Consider the following 25,479-nt stretch of genomic DNA (forward strand, 5'->3'; position numbering starts at 1 on the left):
CCACACCGCCGGCGCCGCCATCCTTCACTTCCGCCGTCGCGTCTCCTTCACCCTGCTGCATCCGCCGCGTCATTTCCGGGCACAGGGCTAACGGTTGCCAGGGGAACGCGGGCATGCGTTCCACCACGGACCAACGCTGCGTTCCACGGCTAACAGGCGTGGGGAGCTCAGTAAGGGAGGGATCTGCGGGGGGAGAAAAAAGGAATCGGAGGCGCCCGCATTAGACATCAATATATAAACTGTCCCCCTATACAACAGTGCACAGCCACATAACAGAACATGCAAATATATCTGTATAAAACAAACATATTGAGAATATTAAAAAACTAAGAAAGAGTGCGGAGCAGACACCAGCAACAAATACATATATCCTAATACAGCATTTCAAAACATGTTAAAACATGATATGAAAAACAATAAACAGTACAAGAGAACTTATGCCTGATACTCAAAAGAATAGTAGCTATACCAGTGTATTCCAATTTATTTTTTCATTAAGACCACCCGGATATATAGTTCCTAGTCGGGTGATCCCGCGAGGATGCACTCACCAGACTTCTTCTCAAGTACAAAACGAGCCTTTAATGTCACCAGCACATACTCACAAGGTCATGGTCAACGTTTCGGCTCACCACAGAGCCTTTTTCAAGACCAGATTACCAAATGCCATCTCCCTTGCACTGATCTAAATGCATGAGCCATATATACCATCACTGTGGTCACACCCCCTCACTCACCAATTAACTCCAAAAATTGTCAGCATATTGGATTAAAGATACAAACAGCACAGCACATTAGGAGCAAGCCAGCACAGATCTCCGCATATGTCTAAAAAACCAAAGCGGGCTCAAGAGAGCAACTTGTTACAAGTTAAAACACCCAAAGTCCGCCGGTGGAATGCACGCCGGAATCCTGGAACGCACCCGACTTCCGGTCCAGTGCGCGTCACTTCCTGCATCTAATCGTGTGGACCCGGTGGGACGCACGCGCGGGCTGTGAAGCGCATCGCGCTTCCTGTCCAGCCCGCGTCACTTCCTCTGACTAGATAGTGTATTACACAGAGGAAGTGACGAAGTGCATTTAGATCAGTGCAAGGGAGATGGAATTTGGTAATCTGGTCTTGAAAAAGGCTCTGTGGTGAGCCGAAACGTTGACCATGACCTTGTGAGTATGTGCTGGTGACATTAAAGGCTCGTTTTGTACTTTTGAAGAAGTCTGGTGAGTGCATCCTTATTTCTTGAAGATATATATATATATATATATATATATATATACAGTGTTCGCAAATACGCGCTATAGCACGTATTTTACCCAGTTCTGTGGTCCGGGGACTCACTTTTCTAAACTGTGTCGGTCCCCGGGGACGCGCTACGCTGAAGCTGGTTGTCTTTAAGCTTCCTGTAATAGAGGAAGCTCCAAGTAATAAAGGATGGAGGCGGAGCCTTTCCAGTCCTTGCGGCGGCGTGGCTCTCCCCCCCCCCCCCCCCCCCCCCCCCTCCACCCGATCACCTGCTGCAGTTTCACGGGGGGCGGACAGAGAGCGAGGATGGCTCTGCAGCGCGCTACACGCTGCGGGGGGAGGTGAACGCCGGTGGCCGCGGACTGTAAGTGCTGTGCGGAAGGGTGAGCTGGACTTGTGGTGGCGGCTGGGGAGCTGCTCATATCGGTGGGAAGTCGGAGATGGGGGCTGCATGGCGCCGGCAAACAGGTGTTAAACACCACAAAAATGTTGCATGGGGTGGGAGTGAGGCGAGAGGGTGACAGTGCTGCTGGTCTGTGCAGCATACAGGACACTTGGTACAACCGCTGGATTCGAATCATGCTGCCGGTAATTAATGTGCTGAGTGATCAACTTCAGTGACACTCACTGTGCTGGCTGTCTTTGTTGGTTGCTGCTGGTGACTGTAAAGACAGCCAGCACAGTGAGTGTCACTGAAGTTGATCACTCAGCACATAAATTACAGGCAGCATGACTCGAATCCAGTGGTTGTACCAAGTGTCCGAAGTCAGCAGTCAGGATGCCGGCATTCAGTATACCGACACCAGCATCCTGATGGCAGCAATGTCAACAAGGGTGCAGAGAGTACCCTAACCTCCCACCCCTAACCCTCCATTTCCCGTGGCCTATACCTAACCCTCCCCCTTAATGCCTAACACTTATCCCCCCTCTCTGCAGCCTAACCTCCCCAACACCATATCCCCCCCCCCCTCCCGCACGCTAAACCAGTGGCGGCAGTGCATACTTACCATCAGGATCCTGACTGTCAGGATATCGTTGCCGAGATCCTGATATCCTTGGGATGCCAGCGTCAGTATTCTGGTGGCTGTCAGGATTCCGGCGTCGGTATTACGGCTGCTGGGATCCCGGCAGCCGGGATCCTGAACGCATTCTTCCGATATGATAACAGCCCAGCAGCATTGTCACCCTCTCACCCCTCCCTCCCCCACAACACTTTTGTAGTGTCTAAATCCAGTCTGGGGCTCCTATTATAGCGGCACCATAAACCCATTACATATATAAAATGTATTATTTAATAATGTTGTCCTGTTTTTTAATCATATAATTGTTAAGTGCTCTACCTGGCGCAATGTGTGGCGCAATGTGTAGAACGTGATCTGCCTGCCGCAATGTGTATAACGTGCTCTACCTGGTGCAATGTGTGGCGCAATGTGTAGAACGTGCTCTGTCTGGCGCAATGTGTATAACGTGCTCTACCTGGTGCAATGTGTATAACGTGCTCTACCTGGTGCAATGTGTGGCGCAATGTGTAGAACGTGCTCTGCCTGGCGCAATGTGTATAACGTGCTCTACCTGGTGCAATGTGTGGCGCAATGTGTAGAACGTGCTCTGCCTGGCGCAATGTGTATAACGTGCTCTACCTGGTGCAATGTGTATAACGTGCTCTACCTGGTGCAATGTGTGGCGCAATGTGTAGAACGTGCTCTGCCTGGCGCAATGTGTATAACGTGCTCTACCTGGTGCAATGTGTATAACGTGCTCTACCTGGTGCAATGTGTGGCGCAATGTGTAGAACGTGCTCTGCCTGGAGCAATGTGTATAACGTGCTCTACCTGGTGCAATGTGTGGCGCAATGTGTAGAACGTGCTCTGCCTGGCGCAATGTGTATAACGTGCTCTACCTGGTGCAATGTGTGGCGCAATGTGTAGAACGTGCTCTGCCTGGCGCAATGTGTATAACGTGCTCTCCTTTGCTCAGTGTGTATAGGAGGTTCTACCTGGTGCAATGTGTATAACGTGCTCTGCCTGGCGCAATGCGAAAAATGTGCTCTCCTTGGCGCAGTGTGTATAGGAGGTTCTACTTGGTGCAAAGTGTATAAGCGGCACTACTGTGTGGAGTAATATGAATTGATACTATTATGTGACCACGCCCCTTCCCCACAAAGCCACGCCCCTAAAAAATTGGCGAGCCTTCGGCACGCACTGTCGCAGTCTTCAGTGTGGGTGATGGAGCACCAATTCTCTTTCTGCCACAAGGGCACCAAAATGTCTAGTTACATCTATAGTGCGGGGTGTCCTGTGTGCTACACAGCCCAGCAGCATCGTCACCCCTTCCTCCCCCTTGCACCACTTTTGTAGTGTCCAAATCTCAAGTTTGTGTTTTTATATTTTAATCATTAATAAGACTAATTAAAACCTTCATTCCGGTGGGACCCAGAAAAGAACAGGTAGGACCCCAATTTTTAAAAGTGAGGGGTCCATGGGACCCACTTTTTTTTTGGTCTCAGCGTGATCACTGTATGTATATATATATATATATATATATATATGTTCAATAGGAATAAAGTCTCTGCGCCTTCAGTGCTTTGGTGTGGAAACTTCCATCTGTGTATAACCAAAATAATTTATATGCGTACCGGAAGTATGATCAAGTTGTGCCTGTAGTGGTATCTTTAATTGGTCATCTTCCCTTGTCCTCTTACTCCATGTATAAACGCCCTCAGCGAGGTGTTAAACCACAATTTACATAGGCAGAGAGGGAAGATGTGTCAGCAAAAATGCTCTTACTATTATAAAGTGACTTGTGCCATATTTGTGCCAATATATAAAATATTTTTTATATAAAGTGCTCTGTGCCTATAGTGTTTCTATAAACCACTATATTTCTTGTGATTTCTAATATAAATAATCAGAATCACACCCAAGTGGCTAAAAGAAAAAATAATAAAAGGAAGGTAATAACTCACTCCTTTTAAGGATGCTGCTCCTATGAGGTGATCCTTGACCTAGTCTGGTACCTCTATACAGAAAGTTTTTTTCTCATGGAAAAAAACAAAGGAGAAAAAAAAGGGGAGCTAATAGTGTGATATAGTTTTTCACAATTTTAATCACACACATACATAAGCAATGGAATCGTACAATTTAAAAATCAATAATAAGCTTATCTGTTGTACAGGTAGTTGGAGAGGTAGTGGAAGCTGGCCCTATGTAAATTGTGGTTTAACACCTCGCTGAGGGCGTTTCCACACCAAAGCACTGAAGGCGCAGAGACTTTATTCCTATTGAACATTTGTATTTGTGACTCAGCGAAATATGAGTCAATAAGAGAGTCTACACTGCAGCCCCTACACGTGGGAGTGCTGTTTGGAATTGACGTGAATGGTTATGCACGAATTTTTTATGTATTTATTGTAAACGTTTTAGGTATTAAGCGCTCATTATACACCTTTATTGTACATATATATATATATATATATATATATATATATATATAGTATCCAAATAATCCGGCACTCTTTCTAATATCCAACTACCTGGGTGCCATTGTCTAATATTGTATACATAGTAGAGTCCGAACAATCAAATGCTCTAGACAGGCACGGCACTCCAGGACTAGATGTAAAGATATTTAATGGTCCAGCTTCAAAGCACAGGCATATTACAATGCTGCATTTCGGGCCATGCAAGGCCCTTCATCAGGTAATGCTGGTGCTGGCAACAAAACAAACAAACACACATAGAACATAAAACTCACCTATATAGCGTCCCCATGCCGGCGTCTTCGGCTTCGGAGCAGCGCGGAACTTCCGGTCAGTGCGGGACGCCTGTGTGATGACATCATCGGGAAGCGGTGGTAACCACAGCAACCCGACGCCCGGAGGTGCAGACGCTGTCCCCGGCCGTGCTGCCTGACAGGGGGAGGCTATAAAACATAAATACATACAGTAAAACGTGAAAAAACAGAACCAGGAGACATACATTAAATAAACATAGTCTTAAAGTGTTAATGTGTCAGGATAAGATGTACTGTCATAGATAAATCCTAAGACACACTCCGCCTAACATAGCAGTACATAAAACATTAACATTAGAACAGGGGAAGCCAATGCAAATGATACATACATAAATATAAATGGCCTCGGTGTGGATACTATATGTACCTCACGGACCATTAAGCCATGGATCCAACTAACGTTTCACCAAATCCTAACTAATTACTAGAATCACTAAACTAGGACTACTTAAATTGTAAATAATTCCAATTAATCTTCTCATTAAGTCCTAGAGGTTGCAATGTATTTAGCCTTATGATCCACTTAGCCTCCAATCTATGTAGGGCTAAGACCCTATCCCCTCCTCTTGGTAATTCCGGAACGTGATCAATAATCTGATTGCGAAGTTCAGATAATGCATGAAATTTGTCACAACAATGTCTGGACACCGGTTGTTCATTTACATTACCCGCTAATGCCTGGCTAATATTCGAGCGATGTAACGCCATTCTTTCCCGTAACGTGCGGGTAGTCAGACCCACATACATTAATTTGCAAGGACAGATAATAACATAAATTATAAATCTAGTCGTGCAATTCAAGACATGTTTGATGTCGAATCTGTGTTTGGTAACAGGATGACTAAACCATGATCCTGTAATTAGAGCTGAGCATGTAATGCAGGAAGGGCATCTATAACACCCTGGTTTCTCTAACGTCCTAGTGGATGCTGGGGACTCCGTCAGGACCATGGGGAATAGCGGCTCCGCAGGAGACAGGGCACAAAAGCAAGCTTTTAGGATCACATGGTGTGTACTGGCTCCTCCCCCTATGACCCTCCTCCAAGCCTCAGTTAGGTTTTTGTGCCCGGCCGAGAAGGGTGTAATCTAGGTGGCTCTCTTAAAGAGTTACTTAGAAAAAGTTTTTAGGTTCTTTATTTTCAGTGAGTCCTGCTGGCAACAGGCTCACTGCATCGAGGGACTTAGGGGAGAGATTTTCAACTCACCTGCGTGCAGGATGGATTGGATTCTTAGGCTACTGGACATAGCTCCAGAGGGAGTCGGAACACAGGGCTCGCCCTGGGGTTCGTCCCGGAGCCGCGCCGCCGACCCCCCCTTGCAGACGCTGAAGATGAAGAGGTCCGGAACCAGGCGGCAGAAGACTCTCAGTCTTCATCAGGTAGCGCACAGCACTGCAGCTGTGCGCCATTGTTGTCAGCACACTTCACACAGCGGTCACGGAGGGTGCAGGGCGCTGGAGGGGGGCGCCCTGGGCAGCAATGTATAATACCTGTATGGCGAAAAATACATCACATATAGCCCTTGAGGCTATATGGATGTATTTAACCCCTGCCAGATATCTAAAACTCCGGAGAAGAAGCCCGCCGAAAAGGGGGCGGGGCCTATTCTCCTCAGCACACAGCGCCATTTTCCCTCACAGAAAGGCTGGTGGGAAGGCTCCCATGCTCTCCCCTGCACTGCACTACAGAAACAGGGTTAAAACAGAGAGGGGGGGCACTGATTTGGCGATATGTATATATATTAAAATGCTATAAGGGAGGAACACTTATATAAAGGTTGTCCCTGGATAATTATAGCGTTTTGGTGTGTGCTGGCAAACTCTCCCTCTGTCTCCCCAAAGGGCTAGTGGGTCCTGTCCTCTATCAGAGCATTCCCTATGTGTGTGCTGTATGTCGGTACGTGTGTGTCGACATGTATGAGGAAAATATTGGTGAGGAGGCGGAGCAAATTGCATGTATGGTGATGTCACTCTCTAGGGAGTCGCCACCGGAATGGATGGCTTATTTATGGAAATTACGTGACAATGTCAACACGCTGCAAGCCGGTTGACGACATGGGAGGGCCGGCGAACAAATTAGTATCTGTCCAGGCGTCTCAAACACCGTCAGGGGCTGTAAAATGCCCATTTACCTCAGTCGGTCGACACAGACCCAGACACGGACACTGATTTCAGTGTCGACGGTGAAGAAACAAACGTATTTTCTTTTAGGGCCACACGTTAAGGGCAATGAAGGAGGTGTTACATATTTCTGATACTCCAAGTACCACAAAAAAGGGTATTATGTGTGAGGTGAAAAAACTACCTGTAGTTTTTCCTGAATCAGATAAATTAAATGAAGTGTGTGATGATGCGTGGGTTTCCCCCGATAGGAAATTATTGGCGGTATACCCTTTCCCGCCAGAAGTTAAGGCGCGGTGGGAAACACCCCTCAGGGTGGATAAGGCGCTCACACGCTTATCAGAACAAGTAGCGGTACCATCTACGGATAGGGCCGTACTTAAGGAGCCAGCTGATAGGAGGCTGAAAAATATCCTAAAAAGTATACACACACATGCTGGTGTTATACTGCGACCAGCGATCGCCTCAGCCTGGATGTGCAGAGCTGAGGTGGCTTGGTCGGATTCCCTGACTAAAAATATTGATACCTTTGACAGGGACAGTATTTTATTGACTATAGAGCATTTAAAGGATGCATTTCTATATATGCGAGATGCGCAGAGGGATATTTGCACTCTGGCATCAAGAGTAAATGCGATGTCCATATCTGCAAGAAGTTGTTTATGGACACGACAGTGGTCAGGTGATGCAGATTCCAAACGGCACAAAGATGTATTGCCGTATAAAGGGGAGGAGTTATTTGGGGTCGGTCCATGGGACCTGGTGGCCAGGGCAACTGCTGGAAAATCCACCGTTTTTTACCCTAAGTCACATCTCTGCAGAAAAAGACACCGTCTTTTCAGCCTCAGTCCTTTCGTCCCTATAAGAGTCATATCTGCCCAGGGATAGAGGAAAGGGAAGAAGACTGCAGCAGGCAGCCCATTCCCAGGAACAGAAGCCCTCCACCGCTTCTACCAAGTTCTCAGCATGACGCTGGGACCGTACAGGACCCCTGGATCCTACAAGTAGTATCCAAGGGGTACAGATTGGAATGTCGAGAGGTTTCCCCCCTCGCAGGTTCCTGTAGTCTGCTGTACCAATGTCTCCCTCCGACAGGGAGGCAGTATTGAAAACAATTCACAAGCTGTATTCCCAGCAGGTGATAATAAAATTACCCCTCCGACAACAAGGAAAGGGGTATTACTCCACACTATATGGTGGTACTGAAGGCTAGGTGAGACCTATTCTAAATCTGAAAAATTTGAACACTTACAAGGGTTCAAATCCAGATGGAGTCACTCAGAGCAGTGATAGCAAAGAACAAGGGGACTATATGGTGTCCCGGGACATCAGGGATGCTTACCTCCATGTCCCAAAATTTGCTTTTTCTCACCAAGGGTACCTCAGGTTCGTGGTACAGAACTGTCACTATCAGTTTCAGGACGATGCCGTTGGATTGTCCAAGGCACCCCGGGTCCTTACCAAGGTAATGACCGAAAGGAGGATTCGTCTTCAAAGAAAATGGACGACCTCCTGATAAGAACAAGGTCCAGAGAACAGTTGGAGGTCGGAGTAGCACTATCTCAAGTAGTTCTACGACAGCACGGGTGGATTCTAAATATTCCAAAACCGCAGTTGTTCCGACGACACGTCTGCTGGTCCTAGGGATGATTCTGGACACAGTCCAGGAAAAGGTGTTTCTCCCAGAGGAGAAAGCCAGGGAGTTATCCGAGCTAATCGGGATCCTCCTAAAACCAGGAAAAGTGTCAGTGCATCATTGCACAAGAGTCCTGGTAAAAATGGTGGCTTATTACGAAGCGCTTCCATTCGGCAGATTTCACGCAAGAACTCTTCAGTGGGATCTGCTGGACAAATGGTCCGGATCGCATCTTCAGATGCATCAGCGGATAACCCTATATCCAAGGACAAGGGTGTCTCTCCTGTGGTGATTACAGAGTGCTCATCTTCTAGAGGGCCGCAGATTCGGCATTCAGGATTGGATGCTCGTGACCACGGAGGCCAGCCTGAGAGGCTGGGGAGCAGTCACACAAGGAGTGTGATCAAGTCTGGAGAATTCTCTCCACATAAATATACTGGAGCTAAGAGCAAATTTATAATGCTCTAAGCTTAGCAAGACCTCTGCTTCAAGGTCAGCCGGTATTGATCCAGTGGGATAACATCACGGCAGTCGCCCACGTAAACAGAAAGGGCGGCACAAGAAGCAGGAGGGCAGTGGCAAAACTGCAAGGATTTTTCGCTAGGCGGAAAATCATGTGATAGCACTGTCAGCAGTGTTCATTCCGGGAGTGGACGACTGGGAAGCAGACTTCCTCAGCAGGCACGACCTCCACCCGGGAGAGTGGGAACTTCATCGGGAAGTTTTCCGCATGATTGTGAACCGTTGGGAAAGACCAAAGGTGGACATGATGGCGTCCCGCCCGAACAAAAAATGGGACAGGTATTGCGCCAGGTCACGAGACCTTCAGGCGATAGCTGTGGACGTCCTGGTAACATCGTGGGTGTAACAGTCGGTGTATGTGTTCCCTCCTCTGCTTCTCATAACCAAGGTATTGAGAATTATAAGACATAGAGGAGTAAGAACTATACTCGTGGCTCCGGATTGGCCAAGAGGGACTTGGTAACCGGAACTTCAAGAGATGCTCACAGAGGACTAATGGCCTCGGGAGCTAAGAAGGGATTTGCTTTCAGCAAGTACCATGTCTGTTCCAAGAGGAACCGTGGCATCGGCCTTTAAGAAAGGACCTGCTCCAGCAGGGACCTTGTCTGTTCCAAGACTTACCGCGACTGCGTTTGACGGCATGGCGGTTTGAACGCCGGATCCTAAGGGAAAAGGCATTCCGGAAGAGGTCATACCTACCCTGGTCAAAGCCAGGAAGGAGGTGACCGCACAACGTTATCACCACATGTGGTAAAAATATGTTGCGTGGGTGAGGCCAGGAAGGCCCCACGAAAAAATTTCAACTAGGTCGTTTTCTGCACTTCCTGCAAACAGGAGTGTCTATGAGCCTAAAATTGGTGTCCATTAAGGTTCTAGTTTCGGCCCTATAGATTTTCTTCCAGAAAGAATTGGCTTCAGTTCCTGAAGTCCAGACGTTTGTCAAGGGAGTATTGCATATACAGCCCTTGTGTGCCTCCAGTGGCACCGTGGGATCTCAACGTAGTGTTGGGATTCCTCAAATCATATTGTTTTGAACCACTCAAATCTGTGGATTTGAAATATCTCACATGGAAAGTGACCATGCTGTTGGCCCTGGCCTCGGCCAGGCGATTGTCAAAATTGGCGGCTTTGTCTTACAAAAGCCCATATTTGATTTTCCATTCGGACAGGGCAGAACTGCGGACTCGTCCCCAGTTTCTTCCTAAGGTGGTGTCAGCGTTTCACCTGAAACAACCTATTGTGGTGCCTGCGGCTACTAGGGACTTGGAGGACTCCAAGTTGCTAGACGTTGTCAGGGCCCTGAAAATATATATATATATATATATATATATATATATATAATTCCAGGACGGCTGGAGTCAGAAAGTCTGACTTGCTGTTTATATTGTAGGCACCCAAAAAGCTGGGTGCTCCTGCTTTTAAGCAGACTATTGCTCGTTGGATTTGTAGTACAATTCAGCTTGTACATTCTGTGGCAGGCCTGCCACAGCCAAAATCTGTAAGTGCCCATTCCACAAGGAAGGTGGGCTCATCTTGGGCGGCTGCCCGAGGGGTCTCGGCTTTACAACTTTGCCGAGCAGCTACTTGGTCAGGGGCAAACACGTTTGCTAAATTCTACAAATTTGATACCCTGGCTGAGGAGGACCTGGAGTTCTCTCATTCGGTGCTGCAGAGTCATCCGCACTCTCCCGCCCGTTTGGGAGCTTTGGTATAATCCCCATGGTCCTGACGGAGTCCCCAGCATCCACTAGGACGTTAGAGAAAATAAGATTTTACTTACCGATAAATCTATTTCTCATAGTCCGTAGTGGATGCTGGGCGCCCATCCCAAGTGCGGATTGTCTGCATTACTTGTACATAGTTATTGTTACAAAAAAATCGGGTTATTATTGTTGTGAGCCATCTTTTTTAGAGGCTACTTCATTGTTATCATACTGTTAACTGGGTTAAAATCACAAGTTGTACGGTGTGATTGGTGTGGCTGGTATGAGTCTTACCCGGGATTCAAGATCCTTCCTTATTGTGTACGCTCGTCCGGGCACAGTACCTAACTGAGGCTTGGAGGAGGGTCATAGGGGGAGGAGCCAGTACACACCATGTGATCCTAAAAGCTTGCTTTTGTGCCCTGTCTCCTGCGGAGCCGCTATTCCCCATGGTCCTGACGGAGTCCCCAGCATCCACTACGGACTATGAGAAATAGATTTATCGGTAAGTAAAATCTTATTTTTTTGACCGATCCAAAAATGCCTGGTTTGGGAGTATAGTCGGTAATATCCGTTTTAACCAATATGTCGTGCAAATTGCGACCCCGTTTGTAACTCGTCATAACCTGTGTATTCTGAAAGCACGGTAAAGATTTATCTGTCTTAATTATAGGCCACAATGCTCTGCTCGCACGGGGTATGACCGGGCTGGCAGTGGAGTACCTCGTGGACCAAATAAACTTATTATGGTCATCCTTCTTCTCAGATGATTCCTGAAGTATATTCATCCGATCTTTACTCAAAACACGAGACTTAGCTACTCTCAAATCTCTAATATCATATCCCCGACAGCAAAATTTATTGACAACCTTATCTAAGGCCTCATCTAACTGTTCAGGATCACTGGTGATGCGAGCCACCCTGAGCATTTGAGAATAGGGCAATCCCTTCTTTAATGTCACTGGGTGATGACTACTAGCATCAAGAAGTGAATTTCGATCCGTGTCTTTATAAAACACAGTGGTACTCAATGTACCATTTTTCAAATGGACTGTAACGTCCAAATAATCAATTTGATCAGGTTTACAAACAAAAGTGAATTTTATAGGACCTGGCATCTGGTTAATGTTTTGCACCATTTCACAAAACGAGGCAGCAGTGCCCTTCCATAACATAAATAAATCGTCTATATATCTAGTGAACCAAATAATATTGTCTCTGTATATAGCATTTTCAAAAATTAATTTCTGTTCTTGGTCGAACATAAAAACATTGGCATATGCCGGTGCCACGCTACTGCCCATGGCACAGCCCGCTAGCTGTAGATAAAATCTACCATTGAACAAGAAATAATTTTTGGTAAGTACCAATTCTAATAATTTAAGAAATACATTTTTTTCCAAACCAAATTCAACATCAAGATGACTAATAAATCTATCCATGGCGTCTAACCCCTCTCTATGTGGAATAGACGTATAGAGGGAGGTGACGTCCATGGTGCATAATAACGTATCATCTGGCAATCCATCAAACTCTCTGATCTTTTTCAAGAACGTAGTGGTGTCTTTAAGGTAAGTGTGTCGTGTGATCACGTGAGGTTGGAGGAGGGAATCTAAAAATTCTGCTGTCGGCTGGTATAAAGATCCCCTAGCCGACACTATGGGACGGCCCGGGGGATTGACAAGGCTCTTGTGGACCTTAGGCAGTGTATATAGGCAAGGTATTATTGGATTCTTCGGAATAAGTGCATCCTTGAGCTTCAGATCCAGCAATTTGTCTGAGACCGCCTGGTCCAGAATAGTGTTGAGTTCTTTCTGAAATCTCATAGTCAGATCATTCTCTAATCGCATGTAGGTGTCAGTACAAGCCAATTGTCTCGTGATCTCCTGGACGTACTGTACTCGATCTTGCAGTACAATTCCCCCACCTTTGTCAGCCGGGCGAATTATGATGGATGTATCCCGACTCAGATCTTTCAAAGCCTTACGTTGGTCATATGATAAGTTGTTATAAATTGGTTGTGGGGTACTAATGAACCTATTGACTGAGTCATCCATCAACCGTCCGAACGTTTTTAACGATGCATTGTGGGAAATAGGATCAAATTTAGAGATATGATATTTCCGAATAATATGGTTGGCTGGATCAGATTGTGGTTGACTGCTTGTGTGTTGATAGAACTCTCTCAAACGTAATTTCCTGTTCATCTGATGCATATCGGCCTGCCACTCAAAGGGGCCATGATGATTCGTAGGGACAAAGGAAAGTCCTTTATTCAATACTTCTTCCTCAACTGGTGTTAAGTGTCTTGAAGATAGATTAAAAATCAAGTTTTCTTGGACTTGTTTCCTTTTATTGATCCTTTGACTTTGTCCACCCCGTCTCGTGGGCTTGGACCAGCCTCTGCTCTGGCCCTGGTGGTAGCCCCTAAAGGGGGACGTTTCGCTGAAGGAACATCATCTGAGTCCGCGACCACAAAGTCGCTGTCACTGTTGGATGAATAATTACCTTTATCAGGGCGTCCTCGGCGTTGTCGATTTGTACTGCGTGACTGAGCTCTATAGTTAGACTTAGCGGAATCCGTGCCCGTCAGCCATCTATAGACTTGAAAGTCCTCATAGTCATTTTGGACCACCTGTAGCTTTGATTTCTTAAATTTGAGCAATTCTTTTCGATGATTCTCTATTTGTTGCGTCAATTTAGCCCAGGTGGCTGCATGGCTCGGGTCAGAGATGATCGCTGCATGTGTAGTATTCAGAGCTTCGATTTTAGACTTCGCCACTTGTAATTCCCGACCAGACTCCTCTATAACGAGAAGCATCAAGTCGAAACTACATTTATTTAATACAGAGATCCAACGACGGCAGAACTCGGGATTGGTCCTCCCTATAGTCGGGGTATTGCGGACTCGAAAGCCCCGCGGGATCAATTTTTGTCTGAAATAATCTGACAAGGTGGAGCCGTGCAATAGATAGTCCGTCTCTCGTTTTTTCAAACGTAACAATTGTTTAAACACATCGTCAACTGTATCGTCCAGTGCCTCCGGCACACAATCCTCAGCAAATAAAATGCGGTCAGCTTGTGCTTTGCTGAAGCTCAATGTGTCACAAATCTGGGATGATGTATCAGTAGATGGACCGGCCTCCACTCTGTCCGTGTCAGTAATCTCCATGTTAGGAATAATTCCCACCAATGGTGGTCCTTAATCACAAATGCCAAAATGTAGAAAAAATCGTTTAAAAATCAATAGGTGCCTTGATACATAGGGGTGTCACCCCAATAACATAGTATCCAAATAATCCGGCACTCTTTCTAATATCCAACTACCTGGGTGCCATTGTCTAATATTGTATACATAGTAGAGTCCGAACAATCAAATGCTCTAGACAGGCACGGCACTCCAGGACTAGATGTAAAGATATTTAATGGTCCAGCTTCAAAGCTCAGGCATATTACAATGCTGCATTTCGGGCCATGCAAGGCCCTTCATCAGGTAATGCTGGTGCTGGCAACAAAACAAACAAACACACATAGAACATAAAACTCACCTATATAGCGTCACCATGCCGGCGTCTTCGGCTTCGGAGCAGCGCGGAACTTCCGGTCAGTGCGGGACGCCTGTGTGATGACATCATCGGGAAGCGGCGGTAACCACAGCAACCCGACGCCCGGAGGTGCAGACGCTGTCCCCGGCCGTGCTGCCTGACAGGGGGAGGCTATAAAACATAAATACATACAGCAAAACGTGAAAAAACAGAACCAGGAGACATACATTAAATAAACATAGTCTTAAAGTGTTAATGTGTCTGACGAAAGTTTTAAACAACTGAAACGTTAACAGCACAACAGGGGTGTTTGCCTCGTTATTTCTTTATACTTGCAAGTCCTCGTGGAGTGCCGCCGTCTCTGGATCGTATATATATATATATATATATATATAGGAAAAATATATATTGTCTTGGTAAATTGACGTCTATCACCCAAACCACCAACTGAAATGACAAGTGTTTATTCTAGCAGCCTGCAGCTGTCACAACCCATGCAAAAATACGAGGCTGAAGTTAGCTTCTTATTCGGCCAGCTTCTTATTCACTTCTTATTCGAGCTCCAGCTTCTTATTCAGCTCATTCAGTTTTGCAAGGGTTAATGAGTCTTGGGCAACACATTTGACACCTGGAGTTCACAGAGTAGGGTCCCTTTCATATGACCCACATGTATTTTGGCTTGCCCAACGCTGGTTTGGGCATGAAATACGCTGGCAAAGTGGGCACATACACTATAATTCACCATTTTGAATAAGTAGCTGTTTGGTAAGGGTTAACAAGTCTCGGGCAACAATTTTGACACCAGAAATCAATAGAGTCGGGTCACTTGCATATGACCCACATGGATTTTGCCTTGCCCGACACTGGTTTGGGCATGAAATACGCTGGCAAGGTGGGCATATACACAGTATTATGAATTGCTATTTTGAATAAGTAGCTGTAGTTTTGCAAGGGTTAACGAGTCTCGGGCAACAATTTTGACACCTGAAATCAACTGAGTCTAGTCACTTGCATATGACCCACATTGATTTTGCCTTGCCCAACACTGGTTTGGGCATGAAATACGCTGCCCAAGTGGGCACCTTAACACTATCATTTTCCATTATGAATAAGTAGCTGTAGTTTTGCAAGGGATAACGAGTCTCGGGCAACAATTTTGACACCTGAAATCAACTGAGTCAGGTCACTTGCATATGACCCACATGGATTTTGCCTTGCCCAACACTGGTTTGGGCATGAAATAAGCTGCCCAAGTGGGCACCTTAACACTATAATTTTCCATTATGAATAAGTAGCTGTAGTTTTGCAAGGGTTAACGAATCTCGGGCAACAATTTTGACACCTGAAATCAACTGAGTCGGGTCACTTGCATATGACCCACATGTATTTTGCCTTGCCCAACACTGGTTTGGGCATGAAATATGCTGCCCAAGTGGGCACCTTAACACTATCTTTTTCTATTATGAATAAGTAGCTGTAGTTTTGCAAGGGTTAACGAGTCTCGGGCAACAATTTTGATACCAGATCTCAATAGAGTCGGGTCACTTGCATATGACCCACATGGATTTTGCCTTGCCCGACACTGGTTTGGGCATGAAATACGCTGGCAAGTTGGGCATATACACAGTATTATGAATTACTATTTTGAATAAGTAGCTGTAGTTTTGCAAGGGTTAACGAGTCTCGGGCAACAATTTTGACACCTGAAATCAACTGAGTCGGGTCACTTGCATATGACCCACATGGATTTTGCCTTGCCCACCACTGGTTTGGGCATGAAATACGCTGCCCAAGTGGGCACCTTAACACTATCATTTTCCATTATGAATAAGTAGCTGTAGTTTTGCAAGGGTTAACGAGTCTCGGGCAACAATTTTGACACCTGAAATCAACTGAGTCAGGTCACTTGCATATGACCCACATGGATTTTGCCTTGCCCAACACTGGTTTGGGCATGAAATACACTGGCAAGTGGGCACCTTAACACTATCATTTTCCATTATGAATAAGTAGCTGTAGTTTTGCAAGGGTTAACGAATCTCGGGCAACAATTTTGACACCTGAAATCAACTGAGTCGGGTCACTTGCATATGACCCACATGTATTTTGCCTTGCCAAACACTGGTTTGGGCATGAAATACGCTGCCCAAGTGGGCACCTTAACACTATCTTTTTCTATTATGAATAAGTAGCTGTAGTTTTGCAAGGGTTAACGAGTCTCGGGCAACAATTTTGACACCTGAAATCAACTGAGTCGGGTCACTTGCATATGACCCACATGTATTTTGCCTTGCCAAACACTGGTTTGGGCATGAAATACACTGGCAAGTGGGCACCTTAACACTATCATTTTCCATTATGAATAAGTAGCTGTAGTTTTGCAAGGGTTAACGAATCTCGGGCAACAATTTTGACACCTGAAATCAACTGAGTCGGGTCACTTGCATATGACCCACATGTATTTTGCCTTGCCAAACACTGGTTTGGGCATGAAATACGCTGCCCAAGTGGGCACCTTAACACTATCTTTTTCTATTATGAATAAGTAGCTGTAGTTTTGCAAGGGTTAACGAGTCTCGGGCAACAATTTTGACACCTGAAATCAACTGAGTCGGGTCCCTTGCATATGACCCACATGGATTTTTCCTTGCCCAACACTGGTTTGGGCATGAAATACGCTGCCCAAGTGGGTACCTTAACACTATCTTTTTCTATTATGAATAAGTAGCTGTAGTTTTGCAAGGGTTGAGTCTCAGGCAACAATTTTGACACCTGAAATCAACTGAGTCGGGTCACTTGCATATGACCCACATGGATTTTTCCTTGCCCAACACTGGTTTGGGCATGAAATACGCTGGCAAGGTAGGCACATACACGATATTATAATTTACTATTTTGAATAAGTAGCTGTAGTTTTGCAAGGGTTAACAAGTCTCGGGCAACAATTTTGACACCTGAAATCAACTGAGTCGGGTCACTTTCATATGACTCACATGTATTTTGCCTTGCCCAACACTGGTTTGGGCATGAAATACGCTGCCCAAGTGGGCACCTTAACACTATCATTTTCTATTATGAATAAGTAGCTATAGTTTGGCAAGGGTTAACGAGTCTCGGGCAACAATTTTGACACCTGAAATCAACAGAGTCGGGTCACTTTCATATGACTCACATGTATTTTGCCTTGCCCAACACTGGTTTGGGCATGAAATACGCTGCCCAAATGGGCACCTTAACACTATCATTTTCTATTATGAATAAGTAGCTATAGTTTGGCAAGGGTTAACGAGTCTCGGGCAACAATTTTGACACCTGAAATCAACAGAGTCGGGTCACTTGCATATGACCCACATGGATTTTGCCTTGCCCGACACTGGTTTGGGCATGAAATACGCTGGCAAGTTGGGCATATACACAGTATTATGAATTACTATTTTGAATAAGTAGCTGTAGTTTTGCAAGGGTTAACGAGTCTCGGGCAACAATTTTGACACCTGAAATCAACTGATTCGGGTCACTTGCATATGACCCACATGGATTTTGCCTTGCCCACCACTGGTTTGGGCATGAAATACGCTGGCAAGGTAGGCACATACACGATATTATAATTTACTATTTTGAATAAGTAGCTGTAGTTTTGCAAGGGTTAACAAGTCTCGGGCAACAATTTTGACACCTGAAATCAACTGAGTCGGGTCACTTTCATATGACTCACATGTATTTTGCCTTGCCCAACACTGGTTTGGGCATGAAATACGCTGCCCAAGTGGGCACCTTAACACTATCATTTGGCTGAAGGGACCCTCTTTGACAGCAGTCACGGGGGGTCCCGCCAGTCGGGGAAAGGGGATCCATATGTAAACATGGATCCCCTTTCAGTGCGTGGTCCGGGTAATCCGTTTCTTTATTTTGCCAAGTCCCTGGATTACACATTTAAAGAACAGGACCGATCTACACTGGATTTTTGGTGAGTATAATTTTATTTACAGGTACCCCAGGATTCTACTGGAGAAGAGGACCGACTGCTTTGTGTCAACATAGGTAAGTATGTATGTATGTAAGTGTGCATGTATGTAATAAAGTTGTACTATCACGGTGTGTGTGTTTTGTTTTTATTTGGGTATTTTTTTGTAGTAGAACTACAGGTACCAGCAGGCCCATTTCCCCGTCATGGCAGTCACCTGATTGGCTGTGCGCTCCTGAGCTGTCAGGCTGCGCACTGTAGATACAATGTAGCGCATATGCGCTTCATTGTATCCAATGGTGGGAACGTTGCGGTCTGCGGTAGACTGCGAGGTTAAGTGGGGTCACTCTTGTGGTTGTCCCGACTCTATTGATTTCTGGTGTCAAAATTGTTGCCCGAGACTCGTTAACCCTTGCAAAACTACAGCTACTTATTCAAAATAGTAATTCATAATACTGTGTATATGCCCACCTTGCCAGCGTATTTCATGCCCAAACCAGTGTCGGGCAAGGCAAAATCCATGTGGGTCATATGCAAGTGACCCGACTCTATTGAGATCTGGTGTCAAAATTGTTGCCCGAGACTCGTTAACCCTTGCAAAACTACAGCTACTTATTCGTAATAGAAAAAGATAGTGTTAAGGTACCCACTTGGGCAGCGTATTTCATGCCCAAACCAGTGTTGGGCAAGGAAAAATCCATGTGGGTCATATGCAAGTGACCAGACTCAGTTGATTTCAGCTGTCAAAATTGTTGCCCGAGACTCGTTAACCCTTGCCAAACTACAGCTACTTATTCATAATAGAAAATGATAGTTTTAAGGTGCCTACTTTGCCAGCGTATTTCATGCCCAAACCAGTGTTGGGCAAGGCAAAATACATGTGGGTCATATGCAAGTGACCTGACTCAGTTGATTTCAGCTGTCAAAATTGTTGCCCGAGACTCGTTAACCCTTGCAAAACTACAGCTACTTATTCAAAATAGTAATTCATAATACTGTGTATATGCCCACCTTGCCAGCGTATTTCATGCCCAAACCAGTGTCGGGCAAGGCAAAATCCATGTGGGTCATATGCAAGTGACCCGACTCAGTTGATTTCAGCTGTCAAAATTGTTGCCCGAGACTCGTTAACCCTTGCCAAACTACAGCTACTTATTCATAATAGAAAATGATAGTGTTAAGGTGCCTACTTTGCCAGCGTATTTCATGCCCAAACCAGTGTCGGGCAAGGCAAAATCCATGTGGGTCATATGCAAGTGACCAGACTCAGTTGATTTCAGCTGTCAAAATTGTTGCCCGAGACTCGTTAACCCTTGCCAAACTACAGCTACTTATTCATAATAGAAAATGATAGTGTTAAGGTGCCTACTTTGCCAGCGTATTTCATGCCCAAACCAGTGTCGGGCAAGGCAAAATCCATGTGGGTCATATGCAAGTGACCAGACTCAGTTGATTTCAGCTGTCAAAATTGTTGCCCGAGACTCGTTAACCCTTGCCAAACTACAGCTACTTATTCATAATAGAAAATGATAGTGTTAAGGTGCCTACTTTGCCAGCGTATTTCATGCCCAAACCAGTGTTGGGCAAGGCAAAATCCATGTGGGTCATATGCAAGTGACCTGACTCAGTTGATTTCAGCTGTCAAAATTGTTGCCCGAGACTCGTTAACCCTTGCAAAACTACAGCTACTTATTCAAAATGGTGAATTATAGTGTATGTGCCCACTTTGCCAGCGTATTTCATGCCCAAACCAGCGTTGGGCAAGCCAAAATAAATGTGGGTCATATGAAAGGGACCCTACTCTGTGAACTCCAGGTGTCAAATGTGTTGCCCAAGACTCATTAACCCTTGCAAAACTGAATGATCTGAATAAGAAGCTGGAGCTCGAATAAGAAGTGAATAAGAAGCTGGCCGAATAAGAAGCTAACTTCAGCCTCGTTGCAAAAATACACTAATAAAAATGCAGGCACGGTAGCAAACACCATCACAAGACTGAACAGCTAGTATATGACAGTCTGTATTCAATGACAAGTCCATAGTTAACGGAATAGAGACCAAAGACAAATAGTAAAAAAAATATATGTATAAGTAACATTGGTCCACTAAATCCAACCAATACTGTGGATAGGAACCCTATATAAAGTGGTGGATACAGGACCACAAGCATTCTAACTCCACAGAGCACTGGAGAAAAGAATCTACAATATATGACTCTATAGCCAGACCATGATGCTGTACAGTGCACCTTAGGCACCTGTCGTGTTCGCCTCTGGACACGGTCTAATAAAGTTGTATATTACAAAATCGTTTAAAAAAAAATAAAAAAAACCAAGCCTGGTTCGGTCCCGGAAGTTCATGCGCATGCGCAGTGCCGGTCCCCGCTCTCCGTCCGCCATGACAGGACGTCCGGGCACGTAGCGGGCGGCGGTGACGCAGCAGTCTCTCTGCCCGGAGGCGGCAGGTGTGGGGGCAACATGGACCTGGCTAGGGCGGACAACGGCGGCGGCGAGTAGCCCCTGGAAGGCCCCCAAGTCCGGGAGGGGGCGGCAGGCCAGGAGCCCATGGCGGCCCGTCAGCAGGTACCGGTGCTCGGTCAACGGCTCCGGGCCGTGCTGGATGTGGCGCTGCGGGTTCCCCCGGTCTTCATCATAGACGTCATACTGAACTCGTCCCACGATGGCTCTGCCGGATACCTGTCCGTACTGCTTCAGGTCATCCTCCGGCTGCTGGGTGAGAGCCGCCTCTGTTACTCACCCCGTACTCTTATACTACTTCTCCACTTACTCCTGCTGCTACGTACTATTACTGCCCCATACTCCTGCTGCTACGTACTATTACTACCCCATACTCTCACTACTGCTCCAATTACTGCCCCATACTCCTGCTGCTACGTACTATTACTACCCCATACTCTCACTACTGCTCCAATTACTTCCCCATACTCCTGCTGCTACGTACTATTACTACTGTTATTGCCCCATACTCTCGCTACTGCTCCAATTACTGCCCCATACTCCTGCTGCTACGTACTATTACTACCCAATACTCTCACTACTGCTCCAATTACTGCCCCATACTCCTGCTGCTACGTACTATTACTACTATTATTGCCCTATACTCTCGCTATTGTTCCAATTACTGCCCCATACTCCTGCTGCTATGTACTATTACTACTATTATTGCCCCATACTCTTGCTACTGCTCCACTTACTGCCCCATACTCCTGCTGCTACGTACTATTACTACTATTATTGCCCTATACTCTCGCTACTGCTCCAATTACTGCCCCATACTCCTGCTGCTACGTACTATTACTATTATTGCCCCATACTCTCGCTACTGCTCGAATTACTGCCCCATACTCCTGCTGCTACGTACTATTACTACCCAATACTCTCACTACTGCTCCAATTACTGCCCCATACTCCTGCTGCTACGTACTATTACTACTATTATTGCCCTATACTCTCGCTATTGTTCCAATTACTGCCCCATACTCCTGCTGCTATGTACTATTACTACTATTATTGCCCCATACTCTTGCTACTGCTCCACTTACTGCCCCATACTCCTGCTGCTACGTACTATTACTACTATTATTGCCCTATACTCTCGCTACTGCTCCAATTACTGCCCCATACTCCTGCTGCTACGTACTATTACTATTATTGCCCCATACTCTCGCTACTGCTCGAATTACTGCCCCATACTCCTGCTGCTACGTACTATTACTACCCAATACTCTCACTACTGCTCCAATTACTGCCCCATACTCCTGCTGCTATGTACTATTACTACTATTATTGCCCCATACTCTCGCTACTGCTCCACTTACTGCCCCATACTCCTGCTGCTACGTACTATTACTACTATTATTGCCCTATACTCTCGCTACTGCTCCAATTACTGCCCCATACTCCTGCTGCTACGTACTATTACTACTATTATTGCCCCATACTCTCGCTACTGCTCCAATTACTGCCCCATACTCCTGCTGCTACGTACTATTACTGACCCCGCACCCCTGCTACCTTACTCTTACTACTGTTGCTGCCCCCATACTCCACCAGTTACTGCCCCATACTCCTGCTACTATGTACTATTACTGACCCCGCACCCCTGCTACCATACTCTTACTACTGTTACTGCCCCCGTACTCCTCCAATTACTACCCCATACTCCTGCTACGTACTATTACTATTATTGCCCCATACTCTCGCTACTGCTCCAATTACGGCCTCATACTCCTGCTGCTACGTACTATTACTGACCCCGCACCCCTGCTACCATACTCTTACTACTGTTACTGCCCCCGTACTCCTCCAATTACTACCCCATACTCCTGCGTACTATTACTACTATTACTGCCCCATACTCTCGCTACTGCTCCAATTACTGCCCCATACTCCTGCTGCTACGTACTATTACTACCCCATACTCTCACTACTGCTCCAATTACTGCCCCATACTCCTGCTGCTACGTACTATTACTACTATTATTGCCCCATACTCTCGCTACTGCTCCAATTACTGCCCCATACTCCTGCTGCTATGTACTATTACTGACCCCGCACCCCTGCTACCATACTCTTACTACTGTTACTGCCCCCATACTCCACCAGTTACTGCCCCATACTCCTGCTACTATGTACTATTACTGACCCCGCACCCCTGCTACCATACTCTTACTACTGTTACTGCCCCCGTACTCCTCCAATTACTGCCCCATACTCCTGCTACGTACTATTACTACTATTATTGCCCCATACTCTCGCTACTGCTCCAATTACTGCCCCATACTCCTGCTGCTACGTACTATTACTGACCCCGCACCCCTGCTACCATACTCTTACTACTGTTGCTGCCCCCATACTCCTCCAATTACTGCCCCATACTCCTGCTGCGTACTATTATTGCCCCATACTCTCGCTACTGCTCCAATTACTGCCCCATACTCCTGCTGTTACGTACTATTACTGACCCCGCACCCCTGCTACCATACTCTTACTACTGTTACTGCCCCCGTACTCCACCAGTTACTGCCCCATACTCCTGCTACTACGTACTATTACTGACCCCGCAACCCTGCTACCATACTCTTACTACTGTTACTGCCCCCATACTCCACCAGTTACTGCCCCATACTCCTGCTACTACGTACTATTACTGACCCTGCACCCCTGCTACCATACTCTTACTACTGTTGCTGCCCCCATACTCCTCCAATTACTGCCCCATACTCCTGCTGCGTACTATTATTGCCCCATACTCTCGCTACTGCTCCAATTACTGCCCCATACTCCTGCTGTGTACTATTACTACTATTATTGCCCCATACTCTCGCTACTGCTCCATACTCCTGCTGCTACGTACTATTACTGACCCCGCACCCCTGCTACCATACTCTTACTACTGTTACTGCCCCATACTCCTCCAATTACTGCCCCATACTCCTGCTGCGTACTATTATTGCCCCATACTCTCGCTACTGCTCCAATTACTGCCCCATACTCCTGCTGTGTACTATTACTACTATTATTGCCCCATACTCTCGCTACTGCTCCATACTCCTGCTGCTACGTACTATTACTGACCCCGCACCCCTGCTACCATACTCTTACTACTGTTACTGCCCCATACTCCTGCTACTACGTACTATTACTGACCCCGCAACCCTGCTACCATACTCTTACTACTGTTACTGCCCCCGTACTCCTCCAATTACTGCCCCATACTCCTGCTACGTACTATTACTACTATTATTGCCCCATACTCTCGCTACTGCTCCAATTACTGCCCCATACTCCTGCTGCTACGTACTATTACTGACCCCGCACCCCTGCTACCATACTCTTACTACTGTTGCTGCCCCCATACTCCTCCAATTACTGCCCCATACTCCTGCTGCGTACTATTATTGCCCCATACTCTCGCTACTGCTCCAATTACTGCCCCATACTCCTGCTGTTACGTACTATTACTGACCCCGCACCCCTGCTACCATACTCTTACTACTGTTACTGCCCCCGTACTCCACCAGTTACTGCCCCATACTCCTGCTACTACGTACTATTACTGACCCCGCAACCCTGCTACCATACTCTTACTACTGTTACTGCCCCCATACTCCACCAGTTACTGCCCCATACTCCTGCTACTACGTACTATTACTGACCCTGCACCCCTGCTACCATACTCTTACTACTGTTACTGCCCCATACTCCTGCTACTACGTTTCTATTACTGACCCCGCACCCCTGCTACCATACTCTTACTACTGTTGCTGCCCCCATACTCCACCAGTTACTGCCCCATACTCCTGCTACTACGTACTATTACTGACCCCGCACCCCTGCTACCATACTCTTAGTACTGTTACTGCCCCCGTACTCCAATTACTGCCCCATACTCCTGCTGCGTACTATTACTACTATTATTGCCCCATACTCTCGCTACTGCTCCAATTACTGCCCCATACTCCTGCTGCTACGTACTATTACTGACCCCGCACCCCTGCTACCATACTCTTACTACTGTTGCTGCCCCCATACTCCTCCAATTACTGCCCCATACTCCTGCTGCGTACTATTATTGCCCCATACTCTCGCTACTGCTCCAATTACTGCCCCATACTCCTGCTGTGTACTATTACTACTATTATTGCCCCATACTCTCGCTACTGCTCCATACTCCTGCTGCTACGTACTATTACTGACCCCGCACCCCTGCTACCATACTCTTACTACTGTTACTGCCCCATACTCCTGCTACTACGTACTATTACTGACCCCGCAACCCTGCTACCATACTCTTACTACTGTTACTGCCCCCGTACTCCTCCAATTACTGTCCCATACTCCTGCTGCATACTATTACTACTATTATTGCCCCATACTCTCACTACTACTCCAATTACTACCCCATGGGGGTAATTCCGAGTTGTTCGCTCGGTAAATTT

General features: G+C 46.3%; 1 protein-coding gene across 2 annotated transcripts in view; it reads left to right on the top strand.

Moving 5' to 3' along the window:
• Window positions 1-1,520: 1,520 nt before the first annotated feature.
• Window positions 1,521-25,479, top strand: part of RNF139 (ring finger protein 139) — a 67,916-nt gene continuing 43,957 nt past the window's right edge. The window contains exon 1 of one of the 2 annotated variants that reach the window (XM_063921317.1): window positions 1,521-1,604. Coding sequence is in view for 1 of the 2 variants with exons in the window: in XM_063921316.1 (XP_063777386.1) it covers window positions 21,083-21,251 (169 nt within the window). In the remaining variant the exon portion in view is untranslated. Of the gene's footprint in view, window positions 1,605-20,864; window positions 21,252-25,479 lie in introns of those variants that run through there. The other variant, XM_063921316.1, reaches the window with a different exon arrangement.

Source organism: Pseudophryne corroboree, chromosome 5 (assembly GCF_028390025.1).
Source record: "Pseudophryne corroboree isolate aPseCor3 chromosome 5, aPseCor3.hap2, whole genome shotgun sequence".
NCBI lineage: Eukaryota > Metazoa > Chordata > Amphibia > Anura > Myobatrachidae > Pseudophryne > Pseudophryne corroboree.